Here is a 25,379-nt window from a genome sequence, read left to right on the forward strand (position 1 = left end):
TCGGTAATTTGATTTGGTTCAATCTTTCAATTTTTTCCTATCCACTGCGCCATGACACAAAATGTGTTAGGTTGCGGGCTTTTCAGCCTCAAATTATCAGAGTGGTTTCCGCTCCGTCTCGCAATGCGCTAAGAAGTTGGGTTCCAAACCCAGCCTATCCGCTTTCTCCTTCGCACACCTCTTCTTCCCCCTAGAATCCCTTCTTCGTTCGCCTCTCTGTCCGTTCATCTTCAGCTCCTCGCCGCACAGCGATTGGAAACTAATCCATCTACCATTGCAGCCAGGGACTTCAATCTCTGGTAATTTCCATGCCTGTTCAACTGCAAATTTGTTTCTTTCATGACAACTCATATGGCTACTGCCGATAGCTAGGTCATTAAGATGATTCCTATATATGCAAATAAAGTAATGGAAGTTTTTCCCAGCGAAAATGTGTCTTTAGCGACGGCAAATATATTCTACATTCTTTCTTGTAGATTTCGCTGGAATGGCTGCACACCCGGGGAAGGCTTCTGCTGAGGATGGTAGCCCCTCGCTGCTTGATGATATCCAGTAGTGCTATCCATTTGCAGATCTCTCATTAGTCTCGCTTTCCCATCCATCGGCATCCTCCTATCAGACCCGAAATCTTCGTTTGTGTCTCCGTTGTCATATTTCACTGGCCAATACCACGACTGGAACCATAGGAGGATAGGCAGAATTGTTGAGATGGTAAACGGCAGAGGCTCTTCTCGTTCAAGAACCTCAGCTGCAGCAAAATTCTTTCCAAGAACACCATCTCCATATTCCATTACTCCTTACATCATCATTCTCTTTGCTCTTTCCGTCCTAACATTTATCTTTTACACAAGAGACATATTGGAAGATGAAGAAAAAACTCCTCTCTCTGAAGAATCTTGGTCTCTGTCTCACGAGGTATGCTGCGTTCTTCCTATATTTGGGGTTTGCTGTGAAATGAATTTTGATTTTTGCTGACTTAAGAGATTGCGTTTTTCTTTTCATGTTGCATTTATTAGGCGGATTATGTTTTGATTATGCCGATAATTGGTAATTTTGTGATTTAGTTTTGCATCTTCGTGGTGGGGTTTGTGTTGTTAATGTTGGCGTCCTAAATCTATGGGATTTGCTAATTTGGGATTTTTTTTTCTGGACTGGTTCATCGCCTTTTTGTTGATTGAAAGTAGTAACTTTTTTGTTTTCTTCCTTTGGACAAATCAATGCAACTTGGATTTGTCGCAGGAGTCAGAAGCTGAGAGAGCAACTATGGTGTCGGGAGCAGTTTAATTCAGTGATACATATTTTCTTTGCCCCAGATTCCTGGTTTTGGTTTTGGAACTTACACAGTTGAAGAAGTTATTAGTGGTGTAGGAAATAGGAAGATGACCAAAATGTGCTAAAGATGGGACAGAAGTGCGGTTCTTCCTCAGTTGCTTATGCTGAACTTCCGTAACTAATTTGCTTCAGTTCTTGAGCTCAGAATGGGGAAAGAGAAGCATGTAGCCTTTGAGGCAAGCACTGTGTAGCGTCTGATGGTGTGGAGCCTGCCCATAGAGCCTACCAAAGGAAAAAATAATTTGTTTTCAAAATGATGCTGATATTTATTATTTTTGAAATAATCCCATTAAAAAGACTGAATTCTCAGAAATTAGAATTTGGGCTAAATTAGATAGGATTCAGTTCTCCATTCCCCAAGCAACCTATGCTTAATTTAAGTCAACGCCCTGAATTAAATCATTGAACTCATAGGAATCCTAAAATATGCTATCATGTCTAATCCCTGACTTTGGAACATACACACAGAGGACGACCACTTCTAAGTAACATAAGCCAAGTTGTAGGGATCCAATTTCAAACAACTACCTCAAATTAGCATTAACTAAATTGATAGAAATCTAGCAACTAGTATCCTAATCATATAACTTAATGATAGGAACGTACAAGGTGGCTGTCATCCTAGATTGACATGATCTTGAATTAATAGGAATTGAACTGAACTGAACTGATGGAGTTACCATTTTAATATATATGGGGAAAATGAGGAAATTGAAAAAAAAAAAAAAATACTAATTTTGACAAATACCTGAAAATGCATCATATGAGAGTTCTAGGGTCTAGGAGTAAAGTTACAAGTTGTGAATTTCAATGATCTTGAGAAAAACCCATTGAGCATCTCAATTTTCCCTTTCTGTCTTTGTTGTCGCAAGTTGGAGTTTGTAAATCTTTAGTGTTTAAGAAAACCAACAGCAATCTAAATGAAAGAATAATCAATCATGCAATTAAACAAAAGCAGCAAGTCAAACATAATCAAAGCATGTGATCATTGAACCAAAGATGAATTTGAATCTTCAAATTGTAGCCATACTGTTAGTCTGTTACTATATTCAATCTACACAAAACATAGAATGAAAAAAATAATAATATTAAGCTTTACAACACTTTTGGACTATGACATGACGTCTAAGTGTATGTAAAATGATTAAGTGTATGTAAAATGATTAAGTTGAACAAGCCACGAAAATAATGATAACTAAAATAAACAATAAATAATGAAACTCTAAACCTCTGTCAACACCTAAGTCTATGTGAAAAGCGCGTTGAGCAAACTGTGAGTTTAGGGTTTGAGATAGGTTTAGGACCTGGATTAGTTCAAGGCTAGAGAAATGCTTAGGGCTAGGATGAGTTTAGTTGAATTTTAGGACTTGCATCAGCTAAAGGCTAGAATTGCTTAAGGCTAGAATGAGTTGACGTATTATGATGGATATAGGACCCAAATTGGCTCAACGATGGCTGAAGGTTGGAGCGGTACAGAGGCTTTGGGAGGAGTAAGAGGGGAAAAGCTTTATGGAGATGTTCAGTGTTTGGCATTTTTGTAGATTCCGTGGATTGGAAGGAATGCAAGGATCTTTATTGATAAAACAAATTCCATGCATCTTCTTTTGGGTAGAGTTACTTTCATGTCTTCATTTTGGGTTTATTCTGTGTGTTTCTCTCAAGGAATTTTGTTGTCAGAAGTTCAGAGGGATTGGAAATATGCTCTGATATAATTGTTTTTGTTTCTTTGCTTGTCGTTGTAGAATGTGCAAAGTAGTCTCAGTCGAATTAGGACACCTTAATTGTTCACTAACAATATATCTATGGTGCAGGAGGTCCCTAGTAGCAAGTCTATCTTGAGAGGCGAGCTAGGGGAAATGTTGGGTTCTATAGTGAGCCTAAGGCTCAAATGATTTCAAAAGTGAAATCAGCTTAAGGCCGAAAGTGACTTGAAGTCCAATCAAGCTTAAGACCTGTCATCCGCAAGAACCTTTTCGGGAGCCTAGAGTGAAATCAGCTTAGAGCTTAGGGTTACTTAAGGTCAAAATAAGCTCAAGGCTTGTGATCAACAATGGCCTTTTGGGCAGCCTAGCTTGCTATTGGGATGTCAAACATCAGGTATTTAGATTCGATGTGCACACCTTTGCCCTACACTTGATGATTTTGTTGGGATCATGGAAATTCCATCAAATGCTTCTTGTGTTGCTACCCTGCCTCAACTTGGATTCTTAACAGAGTTTGTCAAATTATTTAACGTTGATGTAACTCTAGCTCTAGGATTCTTGTCAGATGTTTTCTTTGCTCCTCCACTCCCAAAGGTCACTTAATTTCTCAAGTTACAGTTTGTGTACTTGCTCTTTGTATTTTATCCCATTATCTTCTTGCTACCAATCTCGGATTCAAGATCCCAAATTAGGCCCTATCATTCCTGAGATGGAGAATGGTAGCTCCATTATTCCTATTGGTCTTACTCCTTGTCAAAACTCTAAATAGGCTGTCAACTTCAACCCTCTTGAAGGATGCCACATTTCTTCATTTACCTCTAATGCTTTTGATAAATGTAGCTTTGGGTCATGGATTATCTTTGGATAATTTTTTTTTCTGCAACTTCCTTTCTTGGCATGATCTATAGAGGAAGCTATACGGAGTATTTGCAAAGAAAAAAAAAAATGCGAGGTGTTAATTTGGGATATGTTTTTTGTTGAACAGGCACTGCAATTTGCTTTCTTGTGCAGGCTTTACTATTGTTCTTTTATTTTTCCTCTCGAATGATCTGGTAGCTACATGCCTAGTTTCATCATATGCAAGAAACTAAGATGGCATCATAAACTTTGCACTCCATCAACTGAAGGATAGGATTAGGGAGGACTATATACTAGACCCTTCCCTACCCTTAATCTTGCGTACTTTTTTTTTATTGCTATCAAGGATCTGAATTAAGAAAGGAGAAAGAAAGAATAGAGTGGAAGAGGGCACACATGTTGGAGAAAGATGCACTCTAGCTGAAAGAAAGAAACTGTTGATTTTTTATAATTTTCTATCCCTTGAAATGAATGGTAATTGCCATTGTTTTACTGATCTGTGATGTCTGAAACAGGTTTGGGTCTTGGTAATGTGGTGTCCAAAAACAAATTCTTAGTTGGAAAATGTTTATCAATGTTTCCCCTCAAGGATAACTCTTTGTGGCACAAAGTTATTCAAAGTATGGCTTGCATCATAATGGGTGGAACACTGGAGGAAGTGATAATGCTCCCCATGCGAGCCCTTCGATGTTTATTTCTGTAGTTGCTCATTTCTTTTTTCCTCTTACCTGATTCAGAGTTGCAACTGATTTTGGGAGGATATTTGGGCGTGTGAGGTTTTGTTGGAGCTGTTATCCCCCCATATTTATTGTTTATCTTCAGTCCATAATGCTTCGATTAATTCTCTATTCTTTTGAGGGGGAGAAGGTTCTCTTTCTTTGGATTTACATTTTTTTTTTTCCTTCAGAATCTTTATAAAATAGAGGTTGATGAAATCACTGATGAGAGTGTTGGATTTGTTTGTTCTCCATAGGATAAATGATTAATTTGGATTGGGTAAACATGTGTAAGCCTTCGAGGAATCTCCTTCTCCATTTTGGAGAGAATGTGGTTTTTGTTACGTACAATTGAGGCATTCCAGATGTATTTTTCCTTTTCTTCTGCTTCTTTCGGTTTTGGAGAGAGTGGTTTTTGGCACATACAATAGAGGCATTCCAGATGGTAAGATTTTGGGGTTTTTAGGAAGAGTAAGAAAGGAATGATGTTATGGAGTTGTGTAGTGTTTGCTCATTTTTGGACTTTGTGAATTGAGAGGAATGCTAGAATCTTTCACAGAAAATCTAATTCTGTCCAACTTTATTGGAGACTGTCGAGAGAAAAAAGGATACAAAAGAGGGGGATTAGGAATCCTCAAACAAGAGGGAAAAAGGGAAATGCAATCAACTAAAAAATTCCCAATCACATTAACATCCTCAAAGCAGCAGCCCTTGAAAACCTAAGCCCAGAGAGATGCCACATACTGTTCCCTCTCCCAAAGTAGCTCTGAAAAGATGATCTCTTACTAGAAAAATATTTTTTCTGCTTCTAACAGATTCCCCATAAAACAGCACAAAGAGTACACCTCCACACTTCCTTTCCCTTCCCAAAACCAGCTAAAGAAATATTCCAGAGCTAATCCACCGACTTCAAACACACCCACACTTCATCAAGAACTCCAAATAATCTATTCTATACCCCAAGAAAATTAAGTGTGTTGAAAAAAATGGGGTACATTCTATGGGCTACTCTCCCACAAGAAACAGTCATCTGGAGACAAAGCCTTGGAAGGCTGCCTTTTTTGCAGCAGATTGTTGGTGTGAAGTCTCTTAAGGACCGTCAACCAAACAAATACTTTTATTTCGGAGGGACTTTGTAAATGCACTAGTGCAGAGGAAAGACACATCACCATTAATAAGATGAGAAAAAATGGACTTTACATGCATAATTCCTGGAAGAACCCAGAGACTAGTTTCTGCTGTCACTTCTACTAGAGATATAACTAACCTCCAGTACCAAAAGCAAAAAACAAAGCTCTTCCAACTCCCTATAATTCAAATTCTTTCTAAAATGATATCCCAAGATTATGAGTTACTATTATAAATAAGAAAGGGAGAAAGGATGTAATTATGAATAGAAGAAAGCTGATACAAGCGAGCAAAGGAACAAGAAAAAGCGGCCTCCCTCTCCTCCCCCATCTTTCCCAACCCTGACTCAAGCATCTTCTGAAAAGCAAATACGGTTGCCTCTTCCCAATTGCAACTTGGTCAGAGGAATAGGAAAGGTTTAACCTGCTAAATAAGTTTCTAAGCACTCTCAAATGAACATAAAAGCCCCAAATTAAATCCTACCCATTCTCTGCAGGACAAACTTACTTTTTATAACTTCATGCTGTAGGGAATTTGCCTCCAAGGGAATCTATCACAACCATTTATCTGAAAGAGCGATGTTCTTAGACACCAAATTACCAAGAGCCAGATCTCCCTCCTTAGATCTACACACCACCTCCCACTTAACCAAATGATCTCTCTCCCCTACATCTAACCAAAGAATTCCCTCATAGTCCTCTCAAGCTTTTGAACCCAAAATGGAGCCTTATTCCTCTCCATCCCAAACACACATAGTCCTACAGACAATTTGCATGATCTCTAGTAGTAGGGCTCCTTTTTACTCCTCAGTGCTCTCACACATAGTCCTGTAGACATCCTCTTAATGTAAATAAATTAGCAAAAAAATCTATAACCTCAAGTGAGAACTAGTAGTAACCCTCACCCACTCAATTCCAATTCCCTAATCACATTTCTTCTCATTTTGCCATTAACCAGCATATGAAAGAACTTTGAAATAGAATCACCCTCCCTATCCTATTAAAACTTAGTTTTTTGCTTCCAAATCCTCATTTCCCAAGAGATCACACCTTCTCTAACTCTTCTTTTTTCTTTTTCTTTTTTTTCCCAATGACACCATCTTAGTTCTTATCATACTTCAAAAAACCCCCTTTTCTTAACCATCCTAATAAATCAAGTTCATCTAAAATGCATTTTTCTTAGCCCTAACATCCCCAATAACTTCCCACTTTTTTAACTCTTCTTTTGGATACTTGAGCTTTTTCATAAACCCGAAGCCTTCCTACCCTTCTTAACATTCTCACTCCAAATATTTCCTGACCAAAAACTGAATGAACTTATGACTAAACCCACATTCTTAAATCTAAATGGAGATGGCTCCCACTTGACCTTGCTAGACTAACAAAATTGGGGAATGATGCAAACTTGTCTCTCCCCTTCCTTTCTCGAATCTAAATGGAGATGTTACCCTTTCCATTGTTTTGCCAAAAGAGTGAATCCCTTTCCAAATTATTTGCGATAGGGCCCCTGCAGTTGCAAGCTGCCATCTCACTGGTGATTTTCAATTCTTTTTGCCGGAGCTGAAAGAAGAACATCAAAGTAGGACTTATCCGTTCTTCCCAGCACCTGCTTCCCCTTTGTTCTATCCTTCAGAGATTAGTTGACCAGTCACTACAGCATAGCATCATCCCTCCCACCTTCTGCTGACTCTTCTCTAAGAGAAACTTCCTTGAAGGTAAAGGAGAGCAACCACCAACCAATGGCTTCAACACTTTCTGAGAAATGAACTGATACTTTTACTTCAAATGTTTGCAGTACTTTTGAAGCTCGCAACCTACCCCACATGTTTCAAGTACCTTCAGGAAAAGAAATCCTCACCACCCTGAACAGCAAACCCACAAAGCCCTTATCTAAACCACTTGGCCCCACCAAAATGCCATAATTGACCAAAGATCGCTGAAATTCTTCATTGTTCAGCACCAAAAATACATTTGGCTACCGCCAAGTTTGAGTTTACAAATCAAATCATTCTCCAAACCTTTCAAATTAAAAACCTTTCTATTCGAGGAATGATGATACCAATGACAACTTAGGTTCTTGGTTTAAGGGTGATTGAGTTCAGATTTTCACTAAAGGGTTGGTTTCTGAGTATGATGCTGTTTATAGGCAAATAGGTTGAAATGGAGAATGTGTAGGTATCCTCAGCATTCTAGGTTCAAGGTATGACTTGGGTAGGATTCAATGTAAGAATAACAATTTAAGGCTGAAAGGGGTCATGGAATTTCAGGCACAGAAAACAGGGGGAAACCGCACAATGAAGATGAATTGTTTTTCAATCCTTGAGCTTAAAGCTACATTGACACTTGAAAATTACAAGGGACAGGAAAGGAGAGGAAAATATTGAAATTGTTTAAATGCAGTTTCATTTCCAAATTATTTATGAACCTTTTCCTTTCCCATTCCTCATTCTTTTGGAGATCCAAAAAGGATACCAAGTGTTATTTGAGTCTGTCTCGCTATGGAAATTTGTCACTCTGCATGTTAGGCTCAAGCCTCCCCAAATAACCATGTCAAAGATTCCATGAATATAAAAGATTCTGGGTATGAACTTCTATTCCTGTACATAAATTATCTGAACTTGAAAAGCACAACCTCAGCAGATCAATTTTTTCAGGAAATTTCATTCTCTTGGTAGATACTTGAAACAATGAAAAACTGTGACCTGCATTCACAGCAGCAAGATACTAAACGTTTAATCACTACTCTGGAAACATGAAATCTTATCCCCAAGCTTGAATTTTTATCATTCTCCTTGCCTGCACTCGTTAGCAAATTTGCTCATTAAAGAACTTCTTTCTCCTTTCATCAATAAAAAGAACAGGCTTTATATATATATATATATATATATATATATATATATATATATATATGTATATATTTATTTATTTATTTATTTATTTATTTATTTATTTATTTATTTTTGTATGGCTCAGAAGCAATGACGAGGATTAGCTTGTCTCATTAAGTGGATTTGTGTCAACTTTTCAAGCACTTTAAATTGTTACAATCTTCTTCTTTCTCTTGCTTGCATTTCTTTGTGAATATTGTAGAGAATAATTATTGATATTCTCCATGAATATAAATGTGGTTTGGTGGGTATTTCTTCCCATTAAGCTTAATTTGAGTAAATGAAGCTTATAATTTTACAGATGTCAACTGAGCAACTTTGGGATGCTCCTTTCAGCTATGGTTTACACCCATGTGTCAAGCCTACGGCTAGATATAAAGGTTATTCCCATAAATCCCTTCAATGTTTTTCATGTCAGGAAAGGACCTTCTAAATGTGCCTTCAATATGGGAATATAGTATGATAATTTCTTCGTAGGATTACCAGTTCTTTTAGCATGAAGCACATAATTCCATTCCTTTGATTGTTAAGGTTTTTGTTTTGTTCTTGTCAACCAAATGGTAGCTTTGTTGGAGCACCAGTTTGTTATATGAGAGCATACTTTCCCCACTGTTCAAGATTTTTCATGTTTTTGTATTGGATTCATCATTCAGATGAGGGCGGGCCTTGGATCAATGGTAAGGTTTCTCTTTTGTGACCTGATGATCAAGGGTTCAAGTCCAAGGAAACAGCCACTCTGCATAAAAGCAGGGTAAGGCTGCATACGCTGACAACCCTCTCTCTCTATCGTTGCAAAGCAGGGAGCCTTGTGGCCCTGGGACGTTTTTTATTTATTCATCATTAAATGAATCTCTCTTTCTCCCTGGATGCATAGATGTAAGCAATCATGCATGCGCTCAAATAATTATATGTTAAAAATTGCTCTTTAAATCTCTTTTGCAATTCCAGCTAGCCAAGGATGGGATCACTACATAACTGTGAGAACTAATGGAGGACTAAATCAAATGCGCGCTGGTGTAAGTTAGTGATGTCTCTATCCCCCTTCGTCTTTTGCATTTATTCTTATTTTCCAATAGTGTGTTGCACAATTACATGGTTCAGCTATATGTAACATATGGCTGTTATGAGGAAAAAAGAGTCGTCAGGGCAGCTCCTCTTGCCTGAATATAGTATCTGCATAGGTTGCCATTGCTCATGCACCTCACAGTCCTCACCTTTCATATGTCAAATAATGAAACTAAAATTTCTATATTTTCAGTGTTGAAATACTATTTTTTCTCTTTTTCTTTTTTCTAATAATTCAAAAAATTATTTGCATTCATCTTTCCTGGGATGCTGAACAGATTGCTTGATTCTCCACGTTAAATAGGGTGCAAGCAAGCAATAAATACTGCTTTTAGGGAAACCTTTTATTATTCTTAGGGAAAAAAAATGCTGCAATTGTTTGAAATGTGAAATCACAGGGATGAGAAAACCATTATCAAAGAAGAAATTAATCTAGGAGTTTTGAAGAAACCTTTTCTTGTCTTAATGATGAAGTCAACCTGTATTGCTAGTATTGGCTTTAAGTCTCTTTTTTGCTTGACCTAACCTCACTTATTCTCCATACTTTCGTTTATTAAAATTCAGTAAATATATTTATTTCCTCTGATATCTGACGTGATCTTTTTAGATATCTGATATGGTGGCCGTGGCGTACATAATGAATGCTACCTTGGTAATTCCTGAACTGGATAGACGCTCGTTCTGGCAAGATTCAAGGTGTTCTTGATTATCTTTTTGCTCTTGCCCCACAATTTGGACCATTTTTTTTATTCCTTTTAACAGTGTGTATAATAATTAAGCATTCTACTGTTTTGGGTCCATCTGCAGTACATTTGCAGATATATTTGACGAACTTCATTTTATATCAACCTTAGAAGGAGATGTGAGGGTTGTCAAAGCGCTCCCAAAGGAATTGATGTCTGCTACTCGGGCTCGAAAGCACTTCACTTCCTGGTCTAGTATGGGCTATTATGAAGAGATGACCCGGTTATGGAATGAGTATCGGGTATGTAAAATATATACTGTTTACCTTCTGAATAAAAGCTGCAATATCATGGTCTTGTGTCACGAGCTAAGCTTGTTCCATTCTTAATGACATTTCAAGGTGTCACGAGCTAAGCTTGTTCAGGGCATTATGCTTGCCTGTGACCACTTATCTCATGTGCTTAGGATGGGTTTTCATCATGTAAATACTAGTGTAGGGTTATTTTTTGCTAGTAGAATTTTTTGTAAGCCAAATAAGGCAGTATGACTCCTCGGTCACTTTGATGTTTCCTAGTGCCAGGATGATAATTACATAAAAACCTCTTTTGGGGAGGGTGAGTGTTCATTAGTCATTGTAAAACTCACTAGCAATTGTCAACGTGCTTAGCCTACTTACCTCCCTCGCTAAGTACAATATGTCAACGGAGGATTTGTTAATGAATTACGTTTGCTTCAATGTTTACTGCTTGCTTGCCACGGCTTTCATGAATTGATTACTATTTCCGTTGCTATCTAAATGAATGTTAATGAAAGTGCTTCGTGGATGAATGTTGGTAAACGATAGGCTGGCTAGTTAAGCAAGAGTGTTTTAGCTAGCGCCGCACGATCCTTCATAACGGTGTGAAAATAGTCGGACCGTGACATTTGGTATCAAAGCCAAGTCGGTGACACTTGGTGAGACCCCAAGGTTGAGTTGCTACTTGAATTCGATTGCCTTCGTTGTTGGATTTGGGAAGCTTTGGTAAGTGACCATGGCACTAAACACTGCTGAGAGGATCAGCGTGCTGGAAGCACAGGTTGAGACAACAACCAACACTACGGCCACGGAGGTAGCCCAGATGAGAGAACTTGTTGATGAGGTGATGGGATCACAAAAACATCAAACAGGTTTGATAGGTGACATGTCAGAAGACTTTCGCCACACAGTTGAAACTATGCAGTCGCGGATGGCTGATCTAGATGCAAAGGTGAATCTGATGGTTCTTGCTATAAGGAACTCCAACACTCCAGGAGGTAGTAAGACCAAGGTACCTGAACCTAGGATGTATAGGGGTGCCTGTGATGCTAAGGAGTTAGAGACCTTCTTTTTTGATATGGAACAGTATTTTCGCGCTGTGAGGATGGCCTCAGAACAGGTGAAAGTGGATACTGCAACCATGTATTTGGTGGGTGACGCCAAATTGTGGTAGTGTACCAAGTACAGAGAAATTGAAAATGGAAGCTGTGTAGTTGGGCAGACTTGAAGAGAGAGCTCAAGGCCCAATTCTTTTCTAAGAATGTTGAGTATAATGCAAGGAGAAAACTGAGAGATCTCAAGCATACGGGGTCGATCAGGGAATATGTGAAACAATTTTCTGCTTTGATGTTGGATATTCGGGATATGTCGAAGAAGGACAAGTTGTTCTATTTTCTTGAGGGGATGAAACCGTGGGCAAGAACTAAACTTCATAGGCAAATAGTTCAAGACTTGTCAATTGCACAAGCGGCTGCAAAACGCTTGACTGACTACGTCAGTGATGATACCGCTTCGTCCAAACAGTTTGGTGGAGAGGGAAACGGTGGAAGGTCTTTCAAGAATGGCAAACCCAAGAGTGGGGGAGCCGACTCTAAATCATCAACCTCAAAGGAAGTTTCGTTGTCTCAAGGGTTCAACACACCCAATGGAAAAGGAAAGGGTAAGCTTGAGTGTTTCTTGTGTCGAGGTCCTCATAGAGTGTTTGAGTGCCCTCACAAAGCATCACTTAATGCTTTACAGGCTTCCATTGCAGAACAGGCAGTGGAAGACGACGGGAAAGAGGATGATGCCCCGAGGGTGGGTTTAGTGCGGCTGGTGAACGCATTGGAAAAGCAGGCAAAGACACCAAAAGTTACACGAGCAAAAGGGTTAATGTTTGTGGACTTGAGGATAAATGGGAAGAGTACTCGCGCTATGGTGGATACGGGGTGGGCTACTCATAATTTTCTTTCGCAGTTGGAAGCATAGAGACTCAACTTATCCTTAGAGAAGGATACAAGATGAATGAAAGCAGTTAACTTTGTAGCCCAGCCTACTCTGGGAGTAGCCAAGCAAGTGGCTATAAAGCTTGGACAGTGGGAAGGTCATGCGAATTTCACAGCGGTACCATTGGATGACTTTCCAGTCATTCTAGGAATGGAGTTCCTAAGGGGAACGAGGGCAGTGCTGATGCCTTCGGCAGGTTCCTTGTGTCTGATGGGAGATCACTCGTGCATGATGCAAGTCATTGCAACGAAAGGAGACAACAAGAAGTTCCTTTCAGCCATACAACTCAATGAAGGATTGGGTAAGGGTAAGCAGACACGTCTAGCAACGGTGGTGGTAGACAAAGAAGTAGGCCAAGAGCTGGAGCTTACGACCATCCAAGTGGTGTTGGATGAGTATAAGGAGGTGTTGCCGGATAAGTTGCCTCACAATTTGCCTTCACGACGGACTGTGGAGCATGAGATTGAGTTGTTATCAGAAGTGAAACCACCTGCTAAAGGGCCATGTTAGTTTGCGCCTCGAGAGATAGTAGAGTTGGGGAAGCAACTTGATGAATTGGAAGCGGGATGTGTTCGCCCTTCCAAAACACCGTTGGGAGTATCGGTGTTGTTTCAGAGGAAACATGAAGAGCATCTACGGAAGGTGTTCGATAGGCTGAGGGGAAACAATCTGAATGTGAAGAAGGAGAATTTCTCTTTCGCTTGGCGGAGCAACAAATTCCTTGGTCAAGTGGTTGAATAAGGTCGTATCCGGAGGGGTATGGAGAAGGTAAGGATGATTCAAGAACGGAAGATTCCCATGACAATGAAGGAGTTGCGTTCCTTTCTTGGCCTTACTAAATGCTGCAAGAAGTTCGTTGAGGGGTATTCGCGGAGAATGACTCCAATGACAGGACTACTGGGAAGGTATTATTGGCCGCACATGCGGGATGATGTGGTTGATTATACCAAAACTTGTCTCACTTGCCAACAAGACAGGGGGGAGCGGAAGAAGTATGGTGCTTTCATGGCCGCACCAAAGTACTGTTCGGCAGAGGGGACGATACAATTGTTCCTTGTGACTATTGTGAGATATTGGGGTTTTCCCCAAGTTATTATTTGTGACCAAGATTTAATGTTCACTGACAACTTCTTAACAGAGTTTTTCAGGATATTCAGGTCACACCTTGACATCTCTTCGAGTTATCACCGACAGATAGACGGACAGATGAAGAGATTCAAAGAGCTGCTAGATAAGTACTTGAGCTATTTTGTCAATGACAACCAGAAGAATGGCATGCAACTATTTGATGTGGCTCCATTCTGTGGCAACGCCCAAAGGCGCTCAACAACCAACAAGAGCCCTATTGAGCTTGTTATAGGCTAACTGCCGCTGTTACCTCACACAGTGGGCGAGCCGTACAGATGAAAGAGTCCCAAGGTGTGCATCTTCACCAGAGAATGGAGACTGAATGCAGAGTTTGCCCAAGCCTATCTGGAGAAAGCTTCTAAGCAGATGAAGAAGTGGGCAGATCAGGAGAGAAGACCGCAATTTCATGTCAGCTGCTTCAAGCCATTCAACGCCAACACCAACGACCTGAGCAGAAGTCAGTCAAACAGCGCAGAGTTAAAGACAGTGCAACTTGACAGACATGAAGTTGAAGAGATCCTTGCAGATAGAAAGTTCATATCCTCAAGGAAGAAGCGGCAGAAGTTCCTAGTGAAGTGGAAGTGCCCTGATGACAAAGAAATCAGCTGAATTTCTGCGGAAGATTTGAAGCCATTCGTGGACAAAGTTGAAGTGTACCTATTGCCAAAAGTCTACGAGGACTTCGACCGCATAAGTGGGGGAGAATGTCATGAGCTAAGCTTGTTCAGGGCATTATGCTTGCCTGTGACCGCTTATCTCATGTGCTTAGGATGGGTTTCCATCATGTAAATACTAGTGTAGGGTTATTTTCTGCTAGTAGAGTCTTTGTAAGCCAAATAAGGCAGTATGACTCCTCGGTCACTTTGATGTTTCCTAGTGCCAGGATGATGATTACATAAAAACCTCTTTAGGGGAGGATGAGTGTTCATCAGTCATTGTAAAACTTACTAGCAATTGTCAACGTGCTTAGCCTACTTGCCTCCCTCGCTAAGTACAACATGTCAACGGAGGATTTGTTAATGAATTACGTTTGCTTCAATGTTTACTGCTTGCTTGCCACGGCTTTCGTGAATTGATTACTATTTCCGTTGCTATCTGAATGAATGTTAATGAAAGTGCTTCATGGATGAATGTTGGTAAACGATAGGCTGGCTAGTTAAGCAAGAGTGCTTTAGCTAGCGCCGCACGGCCCTTCACAACGGTGTGAAAATAGTTGGACCGTGACACAAGGCCACCTCAATTTATGCATTTTTTAAAATTAAAAAGTAAAATAGTGAGTTTGATTTGTCTGCATTACCATTTGATTATTAGTATGAGGTGTTAACATAACAGCTTAAGCTTTTAAGTAATAGTCTAACATGGTATCAGAGCCATTGTTGTCAAGATGTCTTGGGTTCTAATCCTTTCGCTTGCATTTATTGTTTGGTTGTTAAAAGTTTTCTTATTCCCTGTAATGGGTACTATTTATTGTTTGTTTGTCTCCACAAGCAATTGAGCTGCATGTGCGGGTGTGTGAACGCTTGATATACATTGTCTTCCTCCAAACTAACAGCTTAAGCTTTTTTGGTAAAGTGAGATCTAATAGCTTGTTTGATGATTTGGATGGCTAAACTCATGGATAGTTTTCAAATATTTTTATGCAGGTAATCCACGTTGCAAAATCAGATTCTCGACTTGCAAATAATGATCTTCCCCTGGATATCCAGAGGCTGAGATGCCGTACTTTATATTATGCTCTACGCTTCTCTCTTCCCATTGATAACCTAGGGAAGGTCTGAACTACTGTTCTTATTAATTTTATTAGCTTTATGAAGATTTTTGAATGTTGGTTCTTGGCATCGAATGTGGACTGATTTATGATATAGGTGGAATTAAAGAAATTTTAAGTGCTGCAATCAAGATTTTCTTTTTTTGGATAAGTTGAATGGCTGGCCAAATTTTGGATGATAAGAAATTTTGTAATGACCTTCAATACCTTGCAGTAATTTCATAATTTTTAGTGATAAAAAAGTGTATGTAATGTCCAATTTATATTTCCTTTTATTATGGATATATTTAAGAGGTCTCCTATGGGGCTTCCTGTAAAATTAGGTTCTGAGCATGCATGATGCTGACACAACAGAAGCTAGTGGAACGGCTAAGATCGCGCGGGGGGAAATACATTGCTCTTCATCTGAGATATGAGAAAGACATGCTATCTTTTACTGGTTGTACTTATGGTCTCACCAATGCAGAATCCCAGGAGCTGAGAATAATGAGGTGAAAAAACATTATACATGTTACATGCACATGCGGTCATACACAACACACATGCAATCATACACACACACATGCAGTCATACATATCTTTCAATGTGATGGGATGAGAAAGGGCCAAGCTTACTGCTTCTACTTTACATACCATTTTTCATTCCCGTCAAGAGTGATGTTGTAAGCACAAAATTTTAGATTTGTTTGTGCATCATCCCTGGTCCTAGAAATCTAAAAAAGACATTTAAATTTCAGTATTTCCATGAATGTTGTCAGAATATAGTTATCAGTTCCAGACCAGATACCCTGGTCAGATTGCCAGACTCTGCATTGGGCAATTGTTGTCGCTTTTGTGTTGCACGGTCAAACCACAAGGTTATGATTTTCAAAAGCAAATAAGGTGAAGTTTAGCAAATGCAATTAGTTTCTATGCTCTCTTCTATGAATTTAAAAATACTAAGTCTTCAAACTCAAGAATAAAGTGCCTTGCAAAATGCTGGCATATATTACTATTATAGTATTATGTTATAAATCATATATGAATTCACATATTTGATTTGTTTAGGCTTGTTAAAGAAACATTGCCACTAGAACGCTGTTTGCACGTGTGTGCATGAATGCTTGTGTGCACGTGTGTGCATTCATTAACATGATGTAATATGATTTCTAGCAATTCTGTTGTAGTTCAGTGGCTCGTCTTTTTAGTGTCACTCTTGGGTGATGTTTTTCTTATGAGGTCCAATTTAAGTGGGCTCTAGCAAAATCTTTTTGCCAATGGCTTATTGTTCTTCCATTTTTATAGGGAGAAAACAAACCACTGGAAGATTAAAAAGATAAACTCAACAGAGCAGAGATTAGGAGGCTTTTGTCCATTGACTCCCAAGGAGGTTGGGATATTTCTTCAAGCCCTTGGTTATCCTCCTTCAACATTAATTTATATTGCAGCTGGGGAAATCTATGGTGGTAATACTCACCTCTCGGAATTTACGTCGCGCTACCCAAATGTAGTTTTTAAGGTGTGGTGATCATTTTGTAATTTTGCTGCCTTTGGGAAGTGATTTGATAGCACCAAATGTCCCAATTTGTTTCAGTAATGACTTTAATTGATGACAGGAAACACTGACAACCAAAGAAGAATTGGAAGCATTTGGTAATCACGCAACTCAAACAGCTGCTCTTGATTACATTATATCCTTAGAGAGTGATGTGTTCATTCCTTCACATTTGGGTAATATGGCAAGAGCTGTGGAGGGGCACCGCAGATTCTTAGGTCATCGAAAGACAATTACCCCCGACAGGTACTTGATTATGCTTTGTGTTATTTGCTGAATTCGTGGTTTTGTTTTGTGCTAATCTTGGTTATGCTTTGTGCTAAAGTTTTCACTTTTTATCTAGTTTGCATATATGACTGTATAAGCATGTGATTCTAGTTTTATTGTTTAAGGCCATTGTTGTGTTGTCATTCATTGATAAGATTAATTTTGTTGTTGCAGTGGAAACCTTTATAAAATGCAATCCATTAATTTTCTGACGCCCTGTGACCAATAATGTTTTGCAGAAGAGGGCTTGTTAAAATTTTTGATAAGCTGGAAGCTGGATCGCTAAAAGAAGAGTCATCACTGTCATACCTCGTAACAGAAATGCACAAGGACAGGTAGTTGTTTTCTCCTTTTTTAATTTATCTAAGCATAAACCATATCTACAATGTTAGTTGATGCTATGGAGAGATGTCCACAAAATCATATTTCACAAAGCATTCCAGATGCACAATGTTTCAGAAGTCTTAATGCTATTCTTTTTGCTGCTTAGTAAAATGACCCTTTTTTAGACCAATCTTAAGCAAAGACTTGTTTAAATTTTACGAAATTACAGGCAAGGAGCTCCGAGGAAAAGAAGAGGCTCATTGCCAGGAATTAAAGGCCGAGCACGCTTCAGGACTGAAGAATCCTTCTATGAAAATCCTTTCCCCGAGTGTATATGTGGTTCTGAAAAGCATTTTTGAGGTGACGTAAGTTATGACATTGCTCAGCAGTTCAAATTTTCAAAAATTTTATTTGAAGTCCAGCAGTCTCCAGGATCAAAGATTTATGGCCCAAATTCCGGACAAATGTTCTGTAAATACCATTCAATTTTAGCTGACTTCAACTATTGGGAAGTCTAATAATGGCAGATGTTCCGTAACTCTCTCTCTCTCTCTCTCTCAAACTTTTTTTATCTATTTTTTGTGCATGTTAGACGTGGTAAGGAGAAATTATTGAAAAAGAAAGGAGTATCAGCTCATGGAATTCATTAATTGTGAATTAAACTTGGATTTTTTTTTACATGTCTAGCAGAACATCAGGATCCAAGAATAGTGGAAACCATGGAATCTCTACACACAGTGATTAGTGAGAACTAGTATATTTTCAGGTAAAATTCTCTCAACCTGAGTTTCAGAAAATGATATTTATCTTTATTTTTGAAAATACTAATATTCTATGCTTTATAAAGTTAAAATAAATACCCTCATTGATTAGTTGTTAAATTTCAGGTAATATACCCTTTGGAGGGCAAGCGCGAGGAACAGGGTGGCCTCCTTTATTTTTAAGGAAAATAGAGAGATTTTTTTTGAAAGAAAATAATCTTTTAAAATCAAATTAAGGTTTGAGAGTCTAGGAGTCTGATTGTGTTCAAAGAATGTGTTAATTAATCAACACAAAGGGTATGTTGGTCTGTGATATCCAAAATATTCTATTACATCCTTGAAAATCTCATATAAACTACTTGCCTCATTGAATATTTTTGGATGATTTGTGTTGTAATATTCTTAAGAATGCATGCAAAATGTCACTCCCAGTGTTTGGTTTAACATAGAAATGCTCTAAGGAGGAGAAGTCTTTTTCTAGGCTTTGTAGTTGCAAAGAGAAAGGTGCGTGCCATGGATAACCTCGGTAATCTGCCAAATAAACAATGTGGTGTTGTTGAAAGGAAGATGGAAAAAATAACTCCAGAAGGGAAGGTTGACAGGAATGAACAAACAAATGAAAGATGTTTTGTAATCATTTTTCTTCCTAGACATGAGGAACTTCAAGCCTAAAGTCACTCTCTTTCTTAATCCCAATACCTTGTCCTCGTTACGATCGATTGAAATAAGAGTCTTCTATATTGAAATAAACAATCACTTAAGCAATAATATAATCACAACACCAAGGTTTATAAAATTTCAATCAACCTTATCTATGTCCATTCCTCAAGTAAACTATTTGAGATTTCCACTGTATCAAAATGATAGAAACACAAACATGAACATTGCACTTGGACAAACCTTGTCTAAAATAAGTTGATACACAATCCAAAACAATCCACAAGACAATGCACACTTTTGGATAAATCACCCAATTGGGAGGTGGGAACTTCATTATTCACTAGTGTGTTGAGGTCACAACCCTTATCTAGTTCAAGCACGATCTGTTAGGACTGGAGGAGCCCATGGGTGGGCTTAATACATATGGGTGAACACCAATTTGACCTAAAAACTTAAACCTATTGAGTTTTGGGCCCAACCATGTATATAAACACCCATCATTCACTCAAATTTTTCAATGTGGGATAAACCCAACAATCTCTTCCTCACACATCAGGCTCCAAACTCCTCGAATCGGGCTCCAAATCGACAGCACCACATGCCCGACATCCCCAGGAGAAACCATGGGCTCTGATACCAGTGTTAGGTAGTCTTGGGTCTTCTCAACCCCAAAAGTTAGCTCATGAGGTAAGGTTTTCCCTTACACTTAATAACTGGCCACCAAGCCCTTTCCATAACCGATGTGGGACAACCTCAATCATGTATATAAGCACCCATCATCCACTCCAATTTTTCAATGTGGGACAAGCTCACTAGTGGAATTCTCAACACGATCTCCTTGAGATTATGTTATAGGCTAGAAGGGTCTTGACCATAAGAAAGTTACCATTATTAAGGCCTTGTAGAAACCAACTATCATCCCCAGGGTTGAACCAATTCCTTTAAAAAAACCTACCAATGTTGTCTTTATGAGCTTCAAGTAGTCTAGGTCTATCTTCATCCTTGCAAGGTCTCCAAATACAATATATGTGTCAAGTTACTATTGTCAACGAGGACACTCTTTATGTCGTAGTTGGCAATGGTGATGGTAAGTACCCGTGTTGTCATAAGGTTATTATAGGCATCTGAGATCTTGGTTAGAGAATGAGATCACTTGTCTAATTTTACTCAATTTTGCCCTTCACTTCAGGGGTCTAGGCTAATCTCAAGCCAATGCTTTTCAAGATGACATTAAATGGGCATCTAGAGATAACATGTACAACTCATAACACTTGGTTTTTGTCTCCTATCTTTGTTGGGTTAGCTCCATGCTCTATGTGAAGTGTCCTAGCTATCCATCTTGAATGAAGGCCTTAATTGCACCTCTCAAATGCTAGCAAATCTATAATATCATGCCTATTGTCCTTGTGAAATTTGTAGTGATTTCAAAAAAAAAATTAAATTAATTAAATAAATTACCTTTGTTAACTTGAATATAAAAACTTGATCCCACACTAAATCAATCCAACTTACCACTAATCATGTGCTATCTTGAATCATCTATACTAATGACTTGGGTTAAAATTGGATTTTGAGCTTAATTTCCCTTTGTTTCTCTCACTCATTTGATCATGTGTCATTAAGTCCAACTTTATATAATATACTTAACATGGTACTTAGGAGTGTTGTTGGTATGGTTATTGGCACCTAAAAGTGAGGTGAATTGGGTTTTTTAAAAATTTCTCTTAATAATTTATTGAAGATAATTATTACGCAGTTATAAAAAGAAAAAGCAAATAAACAATCACTTAAGCAATAATATAATCACAACACCAAGGTTTATAAAATTTCAAACAACGTTATCTTTAAAATAGTAATAATTATTGTTTCTTATTATTATTGTTATTTTTGCTATTATTTTTTGTTATATTAATAAATATAATTGCCATTGTAACTATTATTAGCTATTTTTATTTTTATTTTATAATAATAATTGTCCTTAACACAATATCTATTTTTTATTTATTATTATCTGTAACGCCTCAACCCTTTATACGGCCCCGGAGTGCTACTACACCTGTATAATACACCTGTCTCTGGTAAACATACATATACTGCAAGAACCCGACCCAAAAATTTCAAATTTAATAAATAAGTAAAGGGTAAAAAGTTAAATTAGCAGGCTTCATCGACGAAGCTATTGTTCTCGTCGACGAAGGCCCTTACACTCTTCATCGCCGAAATTCAAAGCCTCATCGATGAAGAGATACCGAACAAGTTGTAAAATATCGAAATAGGGTTCGTCACCGAAGGAACCGGCTCGTCGACGAAATGCTTGAATGGTTTGTTGACGAAGGTGTCATCTCGTCGACGATTTGGACAGGGTCAAGGGTCTATAAATAAGACATTTTGTTGTTTGATTGCTAAGAAAACTCAAAATCTCTCTCTCTCTCTCTCTCTCTCTCTCTCTCTCTCTCTCTCTCTCTCTCTCTCTCTCTACGGATTCGGGCTATCTGTTAACCAAATCAACAATCCGATGTTACCACGTGGATTAGGAGGAGAATCTCTACGTTTATAGCGCATTGGAATTTCGTTTCGAGGATTTTTGGGTTTTCTCCCAAAATCGAGGTAAAGGCGATTTTATTTTTGGTTTGGTAGAATTATAGTAGGTAGGATTATATTGAAGTATTGTTCTTTGATTCTTAGGTTTCGAGAACTCGATTCGCTGTTTTGGAGCCGTTTTAGTTCGTGTTTTGGTTTTTGAGGAAAAGTAAGGGGTTTCTACTTATATTAGTTATGTTTGTAATCTGAATCGGTAAAACTGTGATTTACAATATTACGGATGTTTTGGCTACTTATTTAGGAAAATCTATCAGGTGAAATTACGGGATTTTCGAGTTTATAGTTTTTGAGAAAAATTGGGGGTTTCGGGTATCATCTATGTTTCTATTGAAAAACTATATATTTGGTTAAACCATAATATAAAGATGATCGTACCTTTGGTTATTTTAAATTGTACTTTTGAAATACTTAATATGAGATTGTTGTTTACCCCAAATAAGTGTGGAATGAGCTTATATATAGTGAATGATATGTTTTGTAGGAAAGCGTGTCGGTTAACTACCGTAGGCTGTGAATGATGTATTTTGTGGAAAAGCTTGTCGGTTAACCACTATAGGCTGTGAGTAATTGAAATGAGATATAGGAAAGTGAGTTCCAAAATGTTCCAGGTTTGGTGAAAATGCCAAATCGGGATAAATCGAAGGCCTAAGACAATTGAAGTGTGTCAGTTAACAACCAAAGGCTGAGATATGAGGCGTGCTAGAATAATACCGTTGATGGTGATATTTGGCTTGAGGCCGAGGGTGTGCAATACCACCTATGATTTCGGTTGGTCATCGAAGGGTATAAGTTTGTACCATGTTTGCACCGTTTGAACGTTGTGAGACTTAGGCTACACCAGGTTACCGGGGGCGTTGTGTCGTGCAGCCGGCTTCGAATGAAGAGTGTGATGATACTAGACTACGGTGTTTTGTGAGATGTATACTGGAACTATTTTGTGAAAATATTGGAATTGTGAAATGTTTATGTTTTACTTTTGAAATAACACACATGTGTCACACACTGATATAATTTGTTTCTCCCTTACTGAGAGATGTCTCATCCCTATCATACAAATATTTTTCAGGTCCTTCAAGTAGCACACACTAGCGTCCTAGCTTTTCAGAAGCGTGATTGTTGGTTAGCTGTCTAAGTACTTGTGTAAGTAATGTTGAAATAACTCGAGAAAAAAATATTTTTAAAAATTAATTAATTAAAAAAATTTAAATTAAGAGTAATTATTGATTAGTTAATTAATTGAACATTATTAAATTAATTAAATAAATAACTAAAATAAAAAGAAATAGTATGAAAAAAATGAATTAAGAGAATTAGTAATTAATTAATTAAATATTATTAAATTAAATTAATTAAGTTAAGTAAATGGGTGATTATATATATATATATATATATATATATATATATAAAAGTTAAGTTAAGTAAGGAAAAAAAAAATGAAAGCATTTCAGGAAGCTTCGGCTTCCTGAAACAACAACAGCAGCGCTCTCTCACTCTCATCTCTGCAGCGTCCGTCCATCGTCTCTGTCTCCACCTCCCTTTCTCTCCTCAATTTCATCAGTCTAACGAGTATCAATCAAGAAACGGAAGGTTTCGTTGGATTCCTAACTCTGCCATCGACATTTCTACTGAAGCGGATTTGTCATGGGAGCGGCGTAGGCATCATTCCTGAGGTAAGGCAACTTTCCCCTAATTTCTCAATTTCTTATTAAATCTGCTGTTAAATCGACGATCAGGCACCACCACGGTATCCTAGTCGCGATTGTCGTCATTTTGACGTGGATAAATTTCCAATTGTGATTTTCTAGGCTCCACTCCAAAGTGAGAGTGGGATTTGGAAAATTTGGTAATTTGACTGTATTTAAGGGTATAATTATTTATTTAGAATTTATGGGCCTAGAAAATATTAAAAGAATATTTTATTTATTGTTAATTTAATGGAGTTAGGATTTTTGATTTAAGGCTCGGGTGAGCGCCGCAGATATTTTTCAGGGTCCCTGTTGGCGTAGTTCAAGAAATTAGATAAAGGGAAATTATATATTAAAGCAGATTTTATGAAATTAAAGGTAATAAATTATGTTATAATATATGTATGTTTTGGTGTGAATTATTAAAATGTCAACCATGTAAAATTATGATTTCAGAGTCTAGGACCACTTATTTAGTTATGTATTTGTAAAAATGAACTAAAGAAAGTGAAAGGAATTTTCTAGATTATTATGTAAAAAGTGGAAATTGTACTTTCAGTAATTAAATGCTAAGTGAGTTGGCCTATTTTACAGGAATATGTATGAATTTTACTACTAAATTGTGTGGCACAAGTAAATGTAAATTTTATGCAAATATATGTTAAATGTATGAGACGCACGCTAAATAAGTAAAGCATTGAGAATGAAATATGATATGAACTATGCTGTTTGTGTTTATTAATGCAACCATGTAAACAGCTGAAATATGTTGGGTAAAACAGTTGAAAGATGCTTGGTAAATGTATGAAAGCTAAAAAATACTAGGTAAAACAGCTGAAAGATGTTGGGTAAATGTATGACAGCTGAAAAATGTTAGGTAAAATAGCTGAAAGATGTTGGGTAAATATATGACAGCTGAAAAATGTTGGGTAAAACAACTAAAAGATGCTAGGTAAAATAGTTGAAAGATGCTTGGTATGAAATGAAATAAAATGAAAATGGAAATGAATGAAATGTGAAATGTGAACAATGTAAAATAGGAAAGAGTCACTTAAAGTGAAATGAAATGCAATGTTTAAGTTATGAACATGAACAGATGTGTATGAATGAATAATGACAGAAAGGAATAGAGTATTATGATATTAGAAGTATTTATGTATGTAGAACATGTTACGATTGGGCGAGGCAAACTCTTCGTCTGAGGGCCTGCTGAGTAAGGTAAGTGCACTAGTAGCTTCAGATGTGGCAGTAGTTGCATAACGTACTAGGGCAGAGGGAGCCTACTTGAATGGGCAGGTAGATTTTCCTATCCTTAGGGCTTTTGCCGGTAAGCTATTGTTGAACAGTGTGAGTACGAGATCAATCTAACACTTGAGGTCTTACTGAGTAAGGTGAGTGCCCTGGTATGCTTCAGTAGTGACCTTCGGGTTGCCCAAGTATCAGAGCAAAGGGGTGCTACTTGTATGAGTGGGTAATCACCCCTATCTTCAAATAATCTCATGGGTTAAATCTCTACATATGTTTGAGTAGGTCAGAAAATAATTTCAGGGAAGTTAATGATTTGCAAATGTATTTTTAAATGATATTTATTTACCTCATGTTGGCCACATACTGTTTTAATATATTATTTCTTCCTTTACTGAGATGTATCTCACCCGAATATGATTAATTTCTTTTTCAGGACATCCTCGAGGTTGGGCTTAAACAGCTCAAGGGCTTTAGCCTTTTGAGGTTTATAAAAAAAAGGGTACATTTTGATAATATTTTGGGGATATAAACACTTTATGTTTTATATTTTATGTTTTAAGTCAGTTATGAAAGGAATGATTGTGAAAATATTGGAATGTGTGGAGAGGTATGTATTTATGGTAATGCAGGTGTTGGATGGTTAGTAAAGATGTTATATAGGGGTAGTAAACTCTGGTATTATTGATTATGGTTTTTATATTATATGGAGATTAAGTTTATGTTTTCCGCTGCGTATATCATGGATTATG

General features: G+C 37.8%; 1 protein-coding gene across 7 annotated transcripts; it reads left to right on the forward strand.

Moving 5' to 3' along the window:
• The first annotated feature begins 6 nt into the window (after window positions 1-6).
• On the forward strand, window positions 7-18,882 carry LOC131162372 (O-fucosyltransferase 38). Of its 7 annotated transcripts, none has more exons than XM_058118787.1 (14): window positions 84-299; window positions 477-915; window positions 8,926-9,004; window positions 9,573-9,640; window positions 10,297-10,385; window positions 10,497-10,674; window positions 15,426-15,554; window positions 15,905-16,041; window positions 16,835-17,048; window positions 17,146-17,330; window positions 17,591-17,686; window positions 17,905-18,209; window positions 18,363-18,441; window positions 18,563-18,882. In XM_058118787.1, exons 2-12 carry the CDS (start codon window positions 709-711, stop codon window positions 18,032-18,034), a joined length of 1,512 nt encoding a protein of 503 aa, XP_057974770.1. In that variant the 5' UTR covers window positions 84-299; window positions 477-708; the 3' UTR covers window positions 18,035-18,209; window positions 18,363-18,441; window positions 18,563-18,882. The 7 variants fall into 7 exon arrangements, with proteins under 7 accessions (XP_057974769.1, XP_057974770.1, XP_057974764.1 ...); XM_058118781.1 differs by having other exon boundaries at window positions 18,366-18,441; XM_058118783.1 differs by having other exon boundaries at window positions 17,905-18,040.
• The last annotated feature ends 6,497 nt before the right edge of the window (window positions 18,883-25,379 follow it).

The sequence above is a fragment of the Malania oleifera genome, chromosome 8 (genome assembly GCF_029873635.1).
Source record: "Malania oleifera isolate guangnan ecotype guangnan chromosome 8, ASM2987363v1, whole genome shotgun sequence".
NCBI lineage: Eukaryota > Viridiplantae > Streptophyta > Magnoliopsida > Santalales > Ximeniaceae > Malania > Malania oleifera.

Coding starts and splice junctions, on each gene's coding strand:
- LOC131162372 (XM_058118786.1), top strand. CDS start 709: ATGGTAAACGGCAGAGGCTCTTCTCGTTCAAGAACCTCAGCTGCAGCA. Junction 9,005..9,572: donor GCCTACGGCTAGATATAAAG/GTTATTCCCATA, acceptor TTGCAATTCCAG/CTAGCCAAGGATGGGATCAC. Junction 17,331..17,590: donor AAGACAATTACCCCCGACAG/GTACTTGATTAT, acceptor AATGTTTTGCAG/AAGAGGGCTTGTTAAAATTT.